The following is a 16,418-nucleotide window of genomic DNA, read 5'->3' on the forward strand; positions in this document are numbered from 1 at the left end:
AGGCCGAAGAGAGGCATCGCCGAGCTTTATCGTTACCGCCTCTTACCGCCATGCCTTCCAGCTCACCAGCTCGAGACGGTGGAGCTACGGGTACCACAAACGGAATACAAGGGAAAGAAAAAGAGCCTAATAAACCTCGAAAGCTCGTAACGTTAAACGAGAACCTATTACTTGGACCAACTGGCTTTCCTGACCTGATCTCGGAACTAAAGGATTTCAAAGTCAAGGGAAAAGGGCATGAGGTGTGCATATATGCAGATATGATCTGTGCTGCTGATCGAACATGGGTACAAGGTCGAAGATCTAACGCGGCTCATGCGAGTGTACAACTTCTGGGCACACAGACTTCATCCTAAGCTCAAGTTCCGGGACACTGTTTTACGAGTGGAAAAACTATGCCACTCCAAGCGGATGCAGGCAAGTGTTCTTTTCCTAGCCTTTTTACACTCCTCGGATCTGATCTCGCTCCGTGGTAGGTTGCATTGTCGGTTTGGAGAGACGAAGCGAATGGTAAAATGCGGGATCTAGATGCAGACCTCTCTCTTGATTCAGACGACGATGATAGAGAGCCAGTGAATCAGGATAAGGCTCAACCTCGTGAGGGTATTCCACTACCACGTCCAGAAGTAAGGAGTTCTTCTACGTTGCCTTCTCCTCGCGCTTCCTCACAGCCACCAACAAATGGCTCTCAAGATCATGGTGATCTGTTTGGTCCTTCAACTTCCAACTTAATAACCTCCACCATGAGCGCTACTTCGAGTTCAACACCTGCAAACAGAAGGACCATAGTCGATGACGATGATGACGAGGAGAACCTTTGGAAGCAGCTGGAAGAAGCAAGGACCCTACATCCGGCGCAAAGTCAGCAGCCACCTACCTCTTCAGGTGATGTTGATGACGAGGAGATGTGGGCCGCCTTGGATGAGCCGTCAGCTTCAATTCAACCCGCTACAAGGGTCACTTCCGGAGGTGCTGACGAGATGGATATTGACGATGACGACATATGGGATATCATCAAAGAAAATGAAAAATCCCCCCCTCCATCATCTTCAGGTGGCGAGGAAGCCAACCCCACGATACCGGTTCATGTGAATCAATCCTTGTCGGAGTCCGAGATGGGTTGGGAAGACATGTATGCTGATTGACTACATAAATTGCAACTAGATTTGTTTGTATCCTTAATTCGCTTTGTTACTGTATTAATCCAATACCCCAGTGCCATCTAATTTCCTGTTAGAGTATTGATTGATGATGGGGGCTCCTAAGCTCAGCCTCCTACGTCCAAGCTCCGGACATCTAGATTGTATTGTCACTTGGTCTAGTTATGCCATATCCTCGACAAATTATCTTACTCCTTGTGACGCAGACGGTTCCGAAAAATGAAGTCTTTTGAGTTCTGATGTGTGGTGCTGCCACGTTCCGAGTCGGTTTGGTGCCACTTCGCGCGTCTTTGTGCTATCGATAATGGAGTAAGCTCAGATGCCTGAGGGTGATATCAACGGTCAGAGTGAGGATAATCATTCAAGTTTGATGCCTGAGTTTTGTTTCAATATGCAGGATGGAAAGAACATCAGCCTCAGCTCTTTCATCTCCATAATTACATTTCTGTGAGTCCATTCCATCAAAATGGACTGGTGCATCAGATTCCAAGTAGGTGTACACGATCAAGCTTAAATACGTGTATAAAATAATAGATATGGTTTATCTCGATGAGTGTTGCACTCAAGACGATCCGACATCTTCTGGGGCCCATAGGACGCAACGACCACTAGCATTACCGCTAACAGCACGTTCAACAATATTGGGATGTGAACATGTAACAGCCTGAACGGCGGAAATCCTGCACGGAACGGTTGAACAACTGACTTTGCGGGTAAATAAGGAAAGAAACGGATTTACCGGGATGGATCTGATAAACGAACAAGAGGTACGCCCTTTCCAGAAAAGATGTCTAGTGAGTGTTTCATATTCCCAATCTGCATAGCTCGGTTAGAAGGTCTGAATGAAGAAGACGGATGACACTGACCGTGAAGTGAGGATAGGCATCAGGATTTGGACTCCATTGAGCCCGCAAGATGGTCACCCAGCGCCCCTAGAAGCGAGGTCAATCTTATTCTTCGTATATCTAATGCAAGCGACTTACTGTTTGGCAGTCGTGACGTAATCTTGAAAAAGGCCTGAAACTTTCGAATGGATCCGAGCTATCCAGTGTTGGCCCATCGAGATTCCACACTATGGAATGGAAGAGGTCAGCTTCTGGAAGGGTTTCAGAATGAGTGTCACATACACCGTATATTATTATCGTAGCTTGTGCTAACCACCTGTCTGCCCCGAGGGTCCCAATAAGCGGAGCTACAAGACTTGTCATGAGCATAGTCACCACGAAGTAGACCCACTCCTTCCTCGGAGTCGTCAAATTTCGTAACGACATCGTGACTGTATTCAACTATGGATCTCTTTGCGGAATCAGCTTTCCTCTTTCGTAATGGTGATGAAGTTGCCGCAGTTGATAGTGTTGCGTCAAGAGACTCGCCAGCTAAGACTCGCAACTTGCGAATATCCCAAATTCTTTGACGCTCGTCAGTACCCAGATAGAAACGGATCATTTATGGCACGGAAAGGCATACTTTAGAGTACGATTGTTACTTGCTGTTAGGACAAAGTGAGGGCGCGACGGGTTGACACTGATGCATCCAATTTTAATATCAGATAATCCATATCGTCGAACTTTGTGGTGTCTCTCGCGAAGGTCAAGATGTGTCGCTCCGCCCGCACCGTCGCATATCCACATTTCGTTTCCCGAAGGCGTGAGATCTACATTATTAATGAGGGCGTCATTTTCGCTCGCGTAAACCTCTTGCGAAACCCCTGTGGTGAACGAAAGGCTGCGTATAGTACGATCATAAGAAGTAGTATATACCTGGATGCAAGATCAGAATGCAAAAATGCAAACAGAAGAGACGAAATAGCAACCCACAGTGTGCGCATTGACCGGATCAAATTTAATACTGGTTATCGAAGACTTCGAGGAAGCTGGCCAGTGACATTGTAATCGCCAATATTTGCCGCCTTCACGTGTGCCAACTTCAGTGTCCTCATCGTCATCTAGAATTTCATCCGGTGCCGCTCTTGCATCCCAAATACCCAATTCACCATGTTTATCTGGCAAAAGGCATGAATGGAAATATAACTTCACGATGACGACCAACTTACCGCCAAAAAAGATAAGGTCTTTGGAAACTTCAGGATGGTATGCAGCACTATATATACGATTTTGGTTGACTTTCGCTCGAGCGACAACTTTCAATGACTGAAGCTTCTCCCTCAATTTCGCGACCTCTCGTGCTTCCCGCTTGTCTGAGTCGTCGTCGTACTCGAAGGCATCAAAGTCTCCGACACGACGAGGATGCGATTCATCGACAACACTTTTGAACACAGTATCGAGGGTCGAGATGTCTTCTGGATCCTGCTCCACTAATTTATGAAGGACCAGGTCTTCATGACGAGGCCTTTTGGCAGTACGAGCTTTCTCCTCTGCTTCAAACCGTGCTTCTTCTTGTTTAATACGAAGGGCCTCTTCCTTTTCCTGTGATCCGTTTGAGATGTTTTCTAATCTAGGCGTAAAACAACGTACCAGACGTTTCTTTCGCTGTGCTGGAGTCTCATTGGGGTCGACAACACTCTTTCTCAGTCGGGCGGATTGTCGCCTAGGAAGTTCTTCAGTCTCCTTGCGTTTTCGTTTTGCAGGCTGCACAGGTTTCGCCGCTGGCTTAGGCTTAGCTATACCAAGGTTAGAGGCCCCTCGACTGAGTTCGAGGTCCTCCATAAGGGCGCGATTGCGGGCGATATTGGCCTCGCGCTCAAGTTCACTAGATCATTTGAGAAATTCGGAAAACATTGCAACAGATGGTAAACTCACTACTGAGATAGTTTGGGCATTATTGACACAACTGAAGCAATTGCGCGGCGTCCTAACTTGGTAATGATACGCGAGATGTAACGTCACGTGATGCGCGACACACCGCGTCACATAGTTAACACAGATATGACAGATCTAGATGTAGACTAGGCCTACGAGCATAAGATATTTCTCCATGAATTACCCCCAACGTCGCTGAGCACACGCTCCACTTCACCCTGTTCAATATTAAGCAAAACCCGCCTCTCGTCTTCCGGTTTTCGTGACACCGCAGCACCCTCTTCCACAATTATTGCTCTAGACGCTAACAAGGAATCCCGTACCATTAATAGCTCGTTCCGCGTTGGCTTTGCCTTCGGGTCCGAATCCGAGGGAATAACACTCATGTAAATAATATGCTGGCGACTAATCTAGAGGGAGTGAAAAGTCATTTCGTCGAAGAGATTGTCAAAGTTGGTTTGTGAAAACCTACCTCACCCCATTTAATTTCCTCGACACCCTCACGCTTCATGCATTTCACAAGTGAAGCAAGCATGAGTCGCTCATGGAAACTGCAGTCCTGTAAGTATGCAGTAACGGGGTTATGTTGCATTGCACGGAAAACCTCCTGTACGTCTTTGATCGTCGATGTTCGCTTTTCCGATTGGGCTAGTTCGACCGTGCGTCTGTGAAATTAAACAAATGAATTTTGCAACCGTCAGGGAGGAGGTTATATCCAACCTGCACACATCCAGCACTCTTCGAGCGTCACCACTGATTCCACTGACTTTCATAGAAGCCATCGTAATCGCCTTTTCCTCGATAACATCATGGGAGTCTTCATCCAAGCTTTCCTTCGCAGATGCGAGTCGAGCACGAACAATAGTTTCCAGCTGTGCTCGGGTATACGGCTGAAAGTTTATTCGTATCATTCCTATTGGCCCATTTTAGCTGTAGTGTGCCATTGGTATAACGGTAAATCGGACTAACCCAGTCGACTTCTCACTCGCCCACTCATCACTCTTTCAGGTAGATCCATGGTATTAGCCACCGCAATAACTACAAGCTTGCTTCCGGCGAGCGTAGGCCAATTGAAGAAATTGTAGACTACATCCTGCTTATTTGTCACGAGCTGGTCCAATTCATCCATCAACACAATACTGCAGTTACAAAAATCATTAAGCTGTCCTCCGTCTCAACGCAGAAAACGACTCGCCATGCATGCCTTCCGGGCCCAAGCCCTGCTCCTCCGCTGAAGTACCGAGTGAGAGCCTTCAAGCTTTCTTTGGAAGATATGCCCAAATTACCATCCTGAGCGACATCATGTCCTGAGATGGCTTCCCAAAGAAGATTATACGCGGCCGAGGGTTCTGGTAGTCGAAGGCCATTGATCTCAACAAACGTGAACGGATTTGTTTCCTGCCTTGGAGTTGATTATCTGATTGAAATGTATATTGAAAAAACCACTTACATTATTCATTGCCATGTTCTTGAGCTCCATCACAACGGAGTGAACTGTCGCCGTTTTCCCAGTCCCAGGAACACCTGAGATATCTGAAATAGATTAAGAGCCTTGCCACCGAATAACAGTAGAACAAAAACACCCACATACGCAGCCTCCACTACCCTCTTCAAGCATTTCACCAACACATCTCAACACATTTTCAAACTCTGCATCTCGACAAGGTAACGAATCTGGCCTGTTCCCAACGTGCAGCATATGCATCGCGCGTAGCCAAGGATCTGAAGGCAGCTGCCTCAAATTTGAATTCCATGTCTGCATAACTGAAGGTAGCGTGCGTGGCCGAACAGTAAACTTTTGTTTCTTTTTTGAAGGAGACGCTTGCAGTCTACGCGCTGCAGCCTTAGAATGTGGAGTAGGTTGTGCCAACTTTTTCACGCGTTTCCGTGGAGTAGTAGTTTTTTTATTATGGGGCTCCCGACGGGCGCGCTTCTTGCTAGGCGTTCGAGGTTCCATGGGTATATCTTCTTCTTCTTCTTCTTCTTCTTCATTTTCAGTAACGACCATCTCAATGTCCTGGTCATCAGCATCATCTCCTCCATTTTCTGATCCTTTGTATTCGTCCATTGAATCACTGTCGCTTTCATCTCCAATCAACTTCCGCTTCTTTCTGCCCGGTTTCTTTCCACTGCGTTTTGGCTCTCGTTTTGGCACATGTACTTCCACGTTCCAAGCAATACCGCTACCCCACGAAGGATCTTCTCCTTCAGGAACTCCAAACGAAGATACGGTTTTTCTATGAGCATCCCAATGAAATCCGTAGAAGAGCCCGCGATATGAATCCACAGCTACCCTGCAAACGAATGTCTCGTCGGTCTGTTGTTCTTCCTCCTCCGGCCCTTTATCTTCATCTTCGCTCTTGTCGTCAGTTCTATTTGTGGAATTCGAGCGCCCCCTCGCTTTATCCGCTTCTGAGATTTTCGGTTGAAGTGACTGTTGATAATTGCCGATGACGATACAACGCGAAACGACCACCTCAGGTAGAATGATTTCGCTAGAATCCAAACTATAGTATATTTCATTCTAAGAGCTGTTTTTAGAAAAGACATTGAACAATGAGAAAATCCGACATACCTCGTCATATGCACGTTTTGCACGGATAGAAGCCATCTCCGTGGGTCTCAAAAACCAATGTACCCTAATCCTCATCCTTGTCGAATTCATCTGCCCACCCGTAAAGTCCTCATCCTCCTTTCTACACTCCCACATCGCAACTATCACAGCAATACTTGGAGGTCGTCTGACCCGATAAAACGAGTCTGTCTCAATGAGAATGGTATCTCCAACGCGATAAATTTGTTGAGTTTCTTCAATGACCCTTCGTCTCTTCTGATTTTTCTTTACCGCATTGTACATTTTCGCTTTTTGTGTCCTCATGGATAATCCATCATAGAACACCGTTTGCATGTCGTTAACGCTGTCTTCCTCAAGTTCGTCGCGTTCATCCTGGAGTAGATCAAGGCTGGGATTGACCGCTCGTGTATATATTGACGGTCCATCCCAAAAGCAGTCAAATTGAGCTGTTTGTCTTCTTGAGGGTGTCGCAAGAGGTTGGAATCGCTTTGAACGCCGTGTAGGTGTAGCAGGGACAGCGCTTTGGGACATGGGTGAGGGATCTTCAGGAAAAGACGCGTGACGTCACTTAGCACTATGGTTACATAACGATCAATTGTACAAGGTGGACTATTAAGGGGATATATGAACCGTAAAGCAAAGCTTCGCATACATAGTATATGAACCGGAGAGAAAGTTCGCGCACGAATATAGTATAGGTATAGGATGTTTCGACGGTGAGATGACCAACGGAGTCTATGTGATATCCATGACGGAGAGCTCCAGGATACGGAACAAATTTGGGTCTTTCATATGCTCTGACCACCCGATAATTTCTCTCCAGTTGAAGACATTCGCCTCTTTCTCCCCAGCGCCATCGAAATCAGCACTGACGTCTTCGTCATTGAGACCTCTCCAGATCAAGAACAGTCGGGTAAAGGTACAAGGGTTGACATGCACGGTGATATCGATTGCTGCAGCGATTTTAGCTGGTGTCAAGAACCGATATGCAATATTCCTATGGAGAGACCATGACGCAATGTTATTGCTGAGAAAATAAGTCTATATCGCCCATGTAGCACGAAAAATGAGGCTTACTTTATAAAATTTGTACGAGCGTGAATGGAAAGTCCGAGTTGATCAAGCACGTTCTTGAGATGCAGCAAGAAGTCTCTGAAAGGCATAGCGAAACCATTGCGACTATTGATAAATGAGTTTGTGTCGATCATGGAAACGTCGGGTCTACAGAATTTCATTAGATATCAACATGATCACTTTCATGAGGGGTACTCACGTTGCTTCATAGTAGAAGGCCGTTGTGACAGTTTCGCTAGTGTAATGCTCCATGGCTCCCCCGGGGTGGCTTTGGAAGAAAAGCTTTACTCTGTTGGGGTCTCCTTGGACCGCTTCTGCCGGTGGCCAGATCATGCTAAGCTTCCAGTAAGGTGATGTCTGCAAGGTGATATCACAGTACTGGCTGGCTGGACAGATGACGCTCAGCTGACACTTAGCGACTGGAGGTTTAGAGGCGATGGCAAGCTTGGATATGATCTTCGAGTCAAACATAATATCCGCGGAGTATTCTTCGCCGGGGGGCATCCGTGTACCAGAAAAGTTGAGTTTATGATTGTCACCTTGATGGACAATATCGAGTTTTCCCCAGAATTGACCATCTACGATAGTGCCATCGTCCATTCTTGCCATATCTAGCTCATCGGACACGACGGAGACGTCGAGGGCGACAGTTTGTCCAGGTTCTAGTTCCAGGCTGAACGTTGCCGGCATATCAAGAACTGGGGGAGGCCTTTTGAAGGTGATGATGAGTTACCAAAAAGGATTCCGAGAAATTCGCTCACGGTGGTGGACTGTGATGAGGATCATCCTAGATGGTTAGTTGGGGTGAGAATTCTGAAAGTTGACAACTCACGGAGGCTCATCAGGAGGAGGAGGAGCATCAGTCACGATTTCGACTCGGAGTCCGTACACTCCTTTGATAGCAATTTGATACGAGTCATCTCCTGCTAGCTGTACGATATCAGCATTGATATCTAGGCGCTCGGATGTTAGGACGAACGTAGATATACAATCCGGAGACTAGTCGCTGTGGATTGGTTGGTCAACAGTCGACGATTGGATTCTTATTGGCTTACAGCGGCATGTACTGAGGCATACTCGATGGGGACGCGGAGAAAAAATTCAGCGCCGGGAGGTGGTTTTGCCCAATCACGGGCAAGAGCTTCCAGGTCCTAGGAAACATGAGAGGCAGGCGATAGTTGCCGAAAAATTGCAAACGCACGAAATACGTCTGTGGAAGCTGTTGCGGACAAGATGAGATGCGATGAGGAATTGAGAGAAGGGGTATACTTTGTGGATTGATTCCTGTTCACCAAAGACCAGAGTCAGCAGGCGCTGTGTTTCTAGTGACATCTGGGCGGCCTGCTGACGGAGATCCGGCTCCTTGTTTTTGGGTTTGAACCTTCCCCAGAAGCCAGGCTGATTTGGGAGGTTGATGTTCGCAGATCTGTTGAAGAGGAGCATGAGCGGTGGAGGGGATGGCGCGGGAGAGGGAATGTGCGCACGTCGGTGTGAGAAGCATGGTAGAAGTCTGAGATTATTTATGATGGATTCAGGGCCAATAAACGTAGACCAAGTACGAGCGCTAAGATGGTGAGGCCACGACGAAAACACGAGGCTGATGTGGGCGACTGTCAAACCTGGGAACTGTGACAAGCGAGCTGCACCTGACTGTCGATGGCCCAGCAGACGGCGCGGCGGAGGGCTGAACGATGACGAGTTGGACAAGTGGTGAGCCGGGAGGAGGAGCACCTCGCCGTTCACTTTATCTATAGCAGTCACGTGGCTCTGCCATTTTCCTCCTGTTCGCCACTGCAATGCTCTCCCGCCTAGCTCGCCTCAGGCCCTCTCTCGTGCCACAGCCACGCCGCACATTCGTCTCGCCCGTCCTTCTCTCGCGCACGTGGGAAAATGAGACTGTCGCGTCGTTGAGGAAGGAGGCAAGGGACCGCGGCCTTTCTGCGTATGTCTTTCAATTTTAGATCCTCCTGCCGCCTCGCTGACCACCCCCCAGCAAAGGATCCAAGGCCAACCTCATCTTGCGCATCTCCGAGCATGAAAAACGTTCAATGACCCCTCCTACTCCACCCCTCCCAAAACAGCAGAGACCTGCCGATGTCCGGTCCATGGCGCATACCGTAGCTCCAGGCCCAGGCGTCCCGCCAACAGCAGCCACCTCTGCCCCCCCGCCGCGGCACCAGCTGTTCAATGTCGCCATCCCCGATCTTTCCCAGCCAGACCCAGAACCTCCCATCGAAGTCGTACGCATATATCCTTCTATTTGCACTCACTCTGTCCTAAGAATACATTTTGCCAGCCATACGTTCCTGACTTTTGGGATTCCACTACACCCGAAGAAAAATTCGCTTCCCCCGAGAAGGTCCTTCCCAAAATCGTCGTGGTCGGTGGGTTGAGCACCCATCCTGCCAGTGGACCACTGCACAACCTCGATGCAGTCTCTGAAGACGAAACCATCGATGCGGACGCGACCCCTCCAGCTGACAAGCAGTCTGGATCTGCTTCGGCGGAACCTGGTCTTCTAGAAGACATAACAGAAGACCTGGGTATCCCTCCGCCCAAAGAGTTGAAACAGTCGCTTTGGAAACTTTTTTCGTAGAGAAGTATGTAGCCGTACTTAATCATTAGCTCTAAATATGATTTGCACAATTAAATTACTCACGGTCGGCCATGCTCCTACCACTGCGTCCGCCTGTCCTCCGAGCTCGTATCCGCTTCTTACATGCCTCCGCATGCCGTGCTCACCTCGTCGCACCCCCGGACCCCATCTCCAATATGCGCCCCATCATCTACGACGACTCCCCAGACTCTGTAGGCGCCTCTCCTCCCACTCTTCTCCGTCATCCCTACTCTCTCTCCGAGTTCACAAACACCTCGGGCAACGACCGTGCTGCCAACCTCGAACTCCAATTTTACCTACAAAGGCAACAGCTCGACGCCTTCAATCATAACTTTTGGCTCGACGTGAGTCTTATGTCACCAGTAAATCAAAGGTCCTATAGCTGACTTCTCGCAAATCACAGTCCAACACCCGGTTCGAGACTGCTAAACAAACCGTTCTCTCAACTCTTCCGGAAAATGCTACACCCCTCGATAAGGAGCACGTGCTATCAGAGTTTTATAAAAAATGGATTACGCAGGAGAAGCTTCGCACGGATGCCTACACTTCCGAATGGCGCCGCCGCAATATCGCTCTCATCATGCTCGATTTTCGCGTTCACTTCCAAAGGTTCACTTCTCGCATTAGCGGCATATTTTCTTCATCACCAAAACATCACAAGAAACTACCGCATGCGAGACATTAATCAATAGCACTAACTAATACAACATCCCCTCTACTCTTCATCCCATACCGCATCTTGACCCGCCAATTCTCTCACCCGTATAAACAACTCTTCATCCAACTCCAATTCTCCTAGAGCGTCCATCTCGTTAATATAATCATTGATTACCGCCTCCGATTGTTCTGGCGACATCCCAGGCCATCTGGATGCTACTTCTTCCTGCGTCGGGATTCCAAGCGCTTCGTCAGGCTTGATTTCCAATTCCTCATCCGCCTTGTTTCTCGGAAGTTGGATAGAGAGAACAGAATACAATGCTGTTCTTTTGAAACGTTCGCTAAGCTCTGCGTCAGAAACATTGACAGTTTTTCGAATCGCATTCCAGCTATTTCTCAGTCAATAGAGGCTCGCCATCACACAAAAAAAAAACGCATTCACTCATCGTGGAGGTATACTCGACGCCAAACTGTACGCAGTGCAGACTTTTTCCGGGCCTCAGGAAGATTCTGCACCAGTCGTAAGTACCAGCCGCACAAATTAAACTCGTAACTGCTCACTGTTGCACGCGATACTAGTTGCAGAGCCGTCGCAAAATCTTCAATTGTCTCTTCATTGTCTTTGAGGGTCAACATATCAGCAGCATCCTCTATTGACAGTGCTTTTCCCTGCAATAGATGCTTGACAAGGTCTTTGAAAATCTGTACAGCCCTTTTAGTCCATGTTGTGCTTCAGATTCATGAAATACCTCACGTGCAACATCCCCTTCTTCTCCGCGAGTCCAATTGCCTTTGCCTTGACTATCGTATCGATTTGGTTGTCAAGTGAATGCCGTCCACGCATGCCCACTAATGCGGTTTGCATGTCTTCTAACAGTGCCTCATGTACACTAACAAAGTCGAGCTCATCGTGATACCCTAAAAATTGGTCAGATACCATGCCCGACGTTTCGGCGAATCATCTCACTTACAATCAAGCGTTTTCTCATTCATGGATACAGCATTGTCGTACACTTGGGCCAAATGCGCCAGCTTGCCAATGCTTAATAAAAGCTGGTTTCCATCAGCCTGACATAGCAGCTCGAACATAAATTAAACCACTCACATGTTTAGATTCCAAATTCACCGCTCCCCGTGCCTCTCTCAAAAGAGCATCAGAGGCAGCATCGAACCGCTTCTTCCCGATATCGTGTAACCAAGATATCGAATCATTTGGTTGCTCCACGAAAAACTTGTCCATGTATCCCCTTTCATCGTCTTCCGAGAACATGACACGGAGTTCACCATGTTGAATATACCACTGATACAACTCTCTTGTAAAATCTTCTTTGAATCGATCGATATATGATTGGATTCTTGCTGCGTTAGGATTTTTCTCAGGTGGGTAGACAACTTCACGATGACACAGCGCCACCAGGCTGCTAAAATCGCGATATTGTTCGCCAAGGGCGAAAGCCGCATTCTCGTGGCCACACCGTCCTAAATCCCTTTGATAAGTATGGTGAATGAATCAAATAGATAGATTTACTGAGGGTTTCCAGTACTTCGGGCCTGAGTAGAGCAAACCTTTGCTCAAGCTCTTCCTTGTCTCTCTTGGCACTCGGCTCATCGGAAGCAACCCTACTGTTATAAATTAAACGCTATGCCTTTGAAAAATAAGAACAGATGATACTGACCGTGCTAACCAATTTAGTCTTTCTTGGATACACGCTAGTAGAAACTCTGCTAGATCTGCCAGCTGAGAGTTAAGCTCTCCCAGCCCTGATTGGTTTCCCCCGCTCGTAGTCTGATTTTCCAAAACCTTTGTTGACGCATCAAACAATGCAAGTACCACGTCTATAACAGAGGGCCGGCTAGTCCAAGGCCTGAGCATTGGTGGCTCTATTCCATAAACGCCTAAATTGTAGTCTCGATAGTCAAATGCAGAACGCAAGACACTGATTACAATGCGGTTTGCCTCAGGCAAGAATTCGGCAATATTGCGACCGGTGTTACGCGCAGCAGCAGTCGCGGCATCCTTGACTTTCTTGATAAGTCTACCAATATCACTGACACGAAGGCGGAAGAAAGCGCGCAAGACATCCTCATGTGCGCTTTCACCAACTTCTGTCATGTAATCATGCACAGCATCATTCAGGACGCTGAATTGCGGGTTCGTGCTAGGTCCAAAGGATCAAATGGGATCGTAAAGGGGACTGGGGCCACATACGCAAGGAGGTCGTTGTATTGCACCCAAAGCTGGTGTGCTGCATACAGTTTCTCAGCATCTGTCGCGAGTTGCTGTCGACTCCTTTGAGACATCTATAGGTACTCAATGCCAATCCGCCGCAACGCTACAGTCAAATGGTCTCACCTTTCCAAGGACGGCATTATCATTGATGAACTGAATCAACCAGCTGAGCCTTTCTTTTCGACTGATTAATTGTGATGTCAAATCGTGATTTTTCCGCACGACATCTGGGTCTGCTATGAATTAGAATTACCCTTTTTCTATACTATAAGCATTGTCTCACCAGAGCGAAGAACGGCGTCGCTTAGCTGCTCAGCGCCTTGCATTAGCCTTTCCGCATCAATTTCGGGAGGGAAGCTGAAATGTAAGGGATTCTAGTAGTATAGTAGCTTCAATGTGCCGATATCAGAAGTGGATGAAAAGCACAGACTTCGGGGAGAGAACCGTATAAAATGGCCTGCATCATGATAGATTTGATGAGGTTGGTAAATCCAATCCTGAAACAAGCAAGGGGTTTAGCAAACTCTGTCGATGTAAAAGAACTTACTCATAATCAAAAGCTTCAATTTTTTCGACATCCACCCTTACTCTCATCATTGTTGAGGCCGTCAACATGAGAAGAGTACGATCCGACTCGTAAACCCCAACACCTAGAGTCCTATCCGTGACAGATTTGAGCTCTAGCCGATCCCGATAATTAGAGTCTATACCCCAGTGAGAAAATACGTGAATGATTAAACGCGAGCCACTGTACCTCGAGCAATGAACGTTACAGCGTCACCAAATTGTACAACCGCAACGGCACCATTAGCCAAAAAATATATTCGGGGATGCGCTGGTGCACCACTTGTGGCAGTCTTCAGAATTATGAGACTGCGAAATCATTGAGGCAAAAGAGAGCTGATGGTGGCTCACGGTCTGATATGGGACGGATTTCGTGCTTTCAATTTTGAATGTATCTCCATAGACAGATAACCTGACCACGGCAAAGACTCTGCGCATTCCGGAGATGTCTGTAGACATCAGCGAGCTCTCTTCTGCGTGTGCATAAGAAACCAGGACAACGAGTTTATCCTCGCTACAACCAGTTCAGTGAGATTTATCTTGTCAACTTAACAATAACCTACCTTTCGAATGCGAGGTCAATCAATTCGAAATCCATTGACTGGTCATCCTCTTCGCTGATTCTGAACTTATCCTTCACAGCCGTTTTCAATAGCCCTACAACATTCCTGTCAAGCAACAGCTCTTCCCATCCTTCAGGCTTTAATTCCCACTTCTGTATCCTTTCATTGACCAAAACCCAAACCTCTCGTTCGCCCGTGGTCGAAAGCTTGCCCAGAGTTATTGAACTCACGTACGCATTCATGGCATCCGCTGGTCTAAGTTCTGAGGCGCCAAACAAAGATGGGAAAAATCGCGAGAGATTAAGAGAGGTGGTAGGCCGAGCAAAAAGATGGGACACAAGACGATACTTTCCTCCAGTAGGTGTAAGACCCAATCGGAAAAGGTGTCCTGAGGATGTTGACGCAAGAAATGTTTGAGCCTTGTAAATTTAGAGTCAAAGGAAATTAATTGAGGGAATGAATCAACTCACATCCACTCGAATAAAATTTGTCACATATTCATCCTCTTTCACATCCAACTCCATTGTAGAATAATTTTCGCCACCTGCCAAACCAGTGCTAATGTTTTCCCAGAGTCGAACTTGACCTGAATGCGAAACAAGGATCAGACCTGGTTCACGCAATGGTGCATGGGGAATGAACGCGTGGAGGGGCGGGCTTGCTCCAGTATGGTCCTGAGGACACGAGAATATATAACAAGTAGGAGTACCACGAATCGCCTGGCAGGCACAAAAGACATTGATGAGTGGACATTCACGTTGATGTCGAGAGCGAATACCTGGACATGCTGCCACACAAAACAAGTTTGTGCGGAAGCCACAAGTGCAAATCCAGCAACTGTATCAACAGAGCCAGTATAGGCATCCTTAAAGAAATCTACCATGGATCAGCCGACAACGAATCCGGCCAGTTCAGAAGCATACCGGCATTCCGAAGTACTTGTTTGACCTCCACAGGCAGACTGGCATAGAACGAGACTGTCATCTCATCCGACTTGGCATATATGGGTTCTCCGTAAGCCTTTGCAACACTACGTTCTGTAGCCACAGACTCAGTCTCGTCAATATCCATAAGCGTTGATTGCGGTTCTCCAAGGCCGGAAGGGTTTGAATGTATCGGTGCCTTCTGTGATAAAGCATATCTTGATGATTTGCGCGTAGGTGAGTTTCCCCTTCGTCGTAGCCTAGAAGAACGGCGCGGGGCAGGAGAAGGAGAAAAGGTCGCCATTGTAGTGCTGGTTGGTGTTCAGCCGTAATAAAGCGCGAACGCTGAAGCTCGTCAAGTTCTAACACAACCAAACAGGCAGTCAAATGTTATGCAAATCTCATGAATAAATTAAGCTAGTGTACACGAAAGGCATATCATGCTAATTTTATTTCCAACCAGCATGCCAATAAACACAGTCCGCTGGCAAGGAAATCTCAATCAAACACATCTATTTGCCGCCCGAAGAAAACTTGGTGACAGATTTGGTACCTGCCAAACACGTTGAACATAAATTAACAGGGAGTTTCATTACGCTTTACCTTCGGAGATAGCATGCTTGGCGAGTTCACCAGGGAGAATGAGACGAACACTTGTTTGGATCTCACGAGAAGAAATGGTCGACTTTTTGGAGTAGGAAGCAAGCTCTGTGAGAGGATGAGCCATCCACACGTAGTCCTAAAGGGAAAAGTCACGCACTGGAAGCTTCGGTAGCAATGCGTTCAAAGATATCATTGACGAAAGAGTTGAGAATAGCCATAGCCTTGTTGGAGATACCGGTATCAGGGTGAACTTGTTTAAGCACTGCATCCGAATTTTGAGACCCCAATCCTTCCTTTGATACAAAGGAAGACAAACCTTTGTAGATATACGAGCTGTAAGTCTCCTTGCGAGTCTTCTTACGCTTCTTCTTTTCACCATCAGCACCACTCGATACCTTGCTCTTGCTGGCAGTTTTGGCTGCGTCAGACTTTACAGGGGCTTTCGAGGCTGTGGAAGCAGGAGCCTTTCCAGCAGTGGAAGCAGGCTAGAACCGAGATCAGACAAAGAAAACGAGACACAGACGACATTGTAACTGACTTTGGGTGCCATCGTTGAAACAAATAAAACACAAGTAGGGGTTGAGGAAAGAAAGACGTTTGCTGACCTGGTGGACGCGTTTGCCTTTAAGTGCCGTCGCGGTTGCGGACTTCGAATTCGCAATTAACTAATCACGTGCGCTGCAGTAAACGGGG

General features: G+C 47.4%; 7 protein-coding genes across 7 annotated transcripts; 2 read left to right on the forward strand and 5 right to left on the reverse strand.

Moving 5' to 3' along the window:
- Positions 1-50: 50 nt before the first annotated feature.
- On the forward strand, positions 51-1,145 carry AGABI2DRAFT_115101 (hypothetical protein; the record flags this gene model as incomplete). Its single annotated transcript, XM_006458018.1, has 3 exons — positions 51-242; positions 295-423; positions 477-1,145. The coding sequence occupies 3 exons, from the start codon at positions 51-53 to the stop codon at positions 1,143-1,145; spliced, it is 990 nt and encodes a 329-aa protein (XP_006458081.1).
- A 462-nt stretch (positions 1,146-1,607) lies between these two features.
- On the reverse strand, positions 1,608-3,939 carry AGABI2DRAFT_183171 (hypothetical protein; the record flags this gene model as incomplete). Its single annotated transcript, XM_006458019.1, has 10 exons — positions 1,608-1,840; positions 1,900-1,976; positions 2,027-2,092; positions 2,144-2,232; positions 2,288-2,568; positions 2,628-2,920; positions 2,978-3,162; positions 3,214-3,586; positions 3,635-3,869; positions 3,920-3,939. The coding sequence occupies 10 exons, from the start codon at positions 3,937-3,939 to the stop codon at positions 1,723-1,725; spliced, it is 1,737 nt and encodes a 578-aa protein (XP_006458082.1). The 3' UTR covers positions 1,608-1,722.
- Positions 3,940-4,000: 61 nt separating this feature from the next.
- On the reverse strand, positions 4,001-7,025 carry AGABI2DRAFT_199321 (hypothetical protein; the record flags this gene model as incomplete). Its single annotated transcript, XM_006458020.1, has 9 exons — positions 4,001-4,329; positions 4,392-4,584; positions 4,640-4,832; positions 4,889-5,081; positions 5,111-5,317; positions 5,370-5,452; positions 5,507-6,291; positions 6,355-6,443; positions 6,495-7,025. 9 exons carry the CDS (start codon positions 7,023-7,025, stop codon positions 4,072-4,074), a joined length of 2,532 nt encoding a protein of 843 aa, XP_006458083.1. The 3' UTR covers positions 4,001-4,071.
- A 204-nt stretch (positions 7,026-7,229) lies between these two features.
- Positions 7,230-9,011, reverse strand: AGABI2DRAFT_63607 (hypothetical protein; the record flags this gene model as incomplete). The annotated part of the gene is made up of 8 exons (XM_006458021.1): positions 7,230-7,521; positions 7,572-7,715; positions 7,768-8,277; positions 8,330-8,338; positions 8,401-8,567; positions 8,624-8,719; positions 8,770-8,787; positions 8,838-9,011. 8 exons carry the CDS (start codon positions 9,009-9,011, stop codon positions 7,230-7,232), a joined length of 1,410 nt encoding a protein of 469 aa, XP_006458084.1.
- A 328-nt stretch (positions 9,012-9,339) lies between these two features.
- On the forward strand, positions 9,340-10,240 carry AGABI2DRAFT_183173 (hypothetical protein). The gene is made up of 3 exons (XM_006458022.1): positions 9,340-9,510; positions 9,562-9,808; positions 9,865-10,240. Exons 1-3 carry the CDS (start codon positions 9,365-9,367, stop codon positions 10,162-10,164), a joined length of 693 nt encoding a protein of 230 aa, XP_006458085.1. The 5' UTR covers positions 9,340-9,364; the 3' UTR covers positions 10,165-10,240.
- On the reverse strand, positions 10,233-15,270 carry AGABI2DRAFT_216285 (hypothetical protein; the record flags this gene model as incomplete). Its single annotated transcript, XM_006458023.1, has 20 exons — positions 10,233-10,529; positions 10,589-11,231; positions 11,285-11,352; positions 11,404-11,544; positions 11,597-11,760; positions 11,814-11,895; positions 11,948-12,321; positions 12,371-12,465; positions 12,519-13,001; positions 13,052-13,143; positions 13,196-13,305; positions 13,356-13,446; positions 13,503-13,569; positions 13,620-13,776; positions 13,827-13,929; positions 13,988-14,150; positions 14,200-14,618; positions 14,670-14,918; positions 14,978-15,075; positions 15,123-15,270. The coding sequence occupies 19 exons, from the start codon at positions 15,268-15,270 to the stop codon at positions 10,901-10,903; spliced, it is 3,435 nt and encodes a 1,144-aa protein (XP_006458086.1). The 3' UTR covers positions 10,233-10,529; positions 10,589-10,900.
- Positions 15,271-15,488: 218 nt separating this feature from the next.
- AGABI2DRAFT_133899 (histone H2B) lies at positions 15,489-16,342 on the reverse strand. The gene is made up of 5 exons (XM_006458024.1): positions 16,264-16,342; positions 16,042-16,210; positions 15,883-15,987; positions 15,726-15,830; positions 15,489-15,675 (listed from the first exon to the last, which is right to left on the reverse strand). Exons 1-5 carry the CDS (start codon positions 16,273-16,275, stop codon positions 15,635-15,637), a joined length of 432 nt encoding a protein of 143 aa, XP_006458087.1. The 5' UTR covers positions 16,276-16,342; the 3' UTR covers positions 15,489-15,634.
- Between the last annotated feature and the right edge of the window lie 76 nt (positions 16,343-16,418).

This window comes from Agaricus bisporus (genome assembly GCF_000300575.1).
Source record: "Agaricus bisporus var. bisporus H97 unplaced genomic scaffold AGABI2scaffold_2, whole genome shotgun sequence".
Taxonomy (NCBI): Eukaryota; Fungi; Basidiomycota; class Agaricomycetes; order Agaricales; family Agaricaceae; genus Agaricus; species Agaricus bisporus.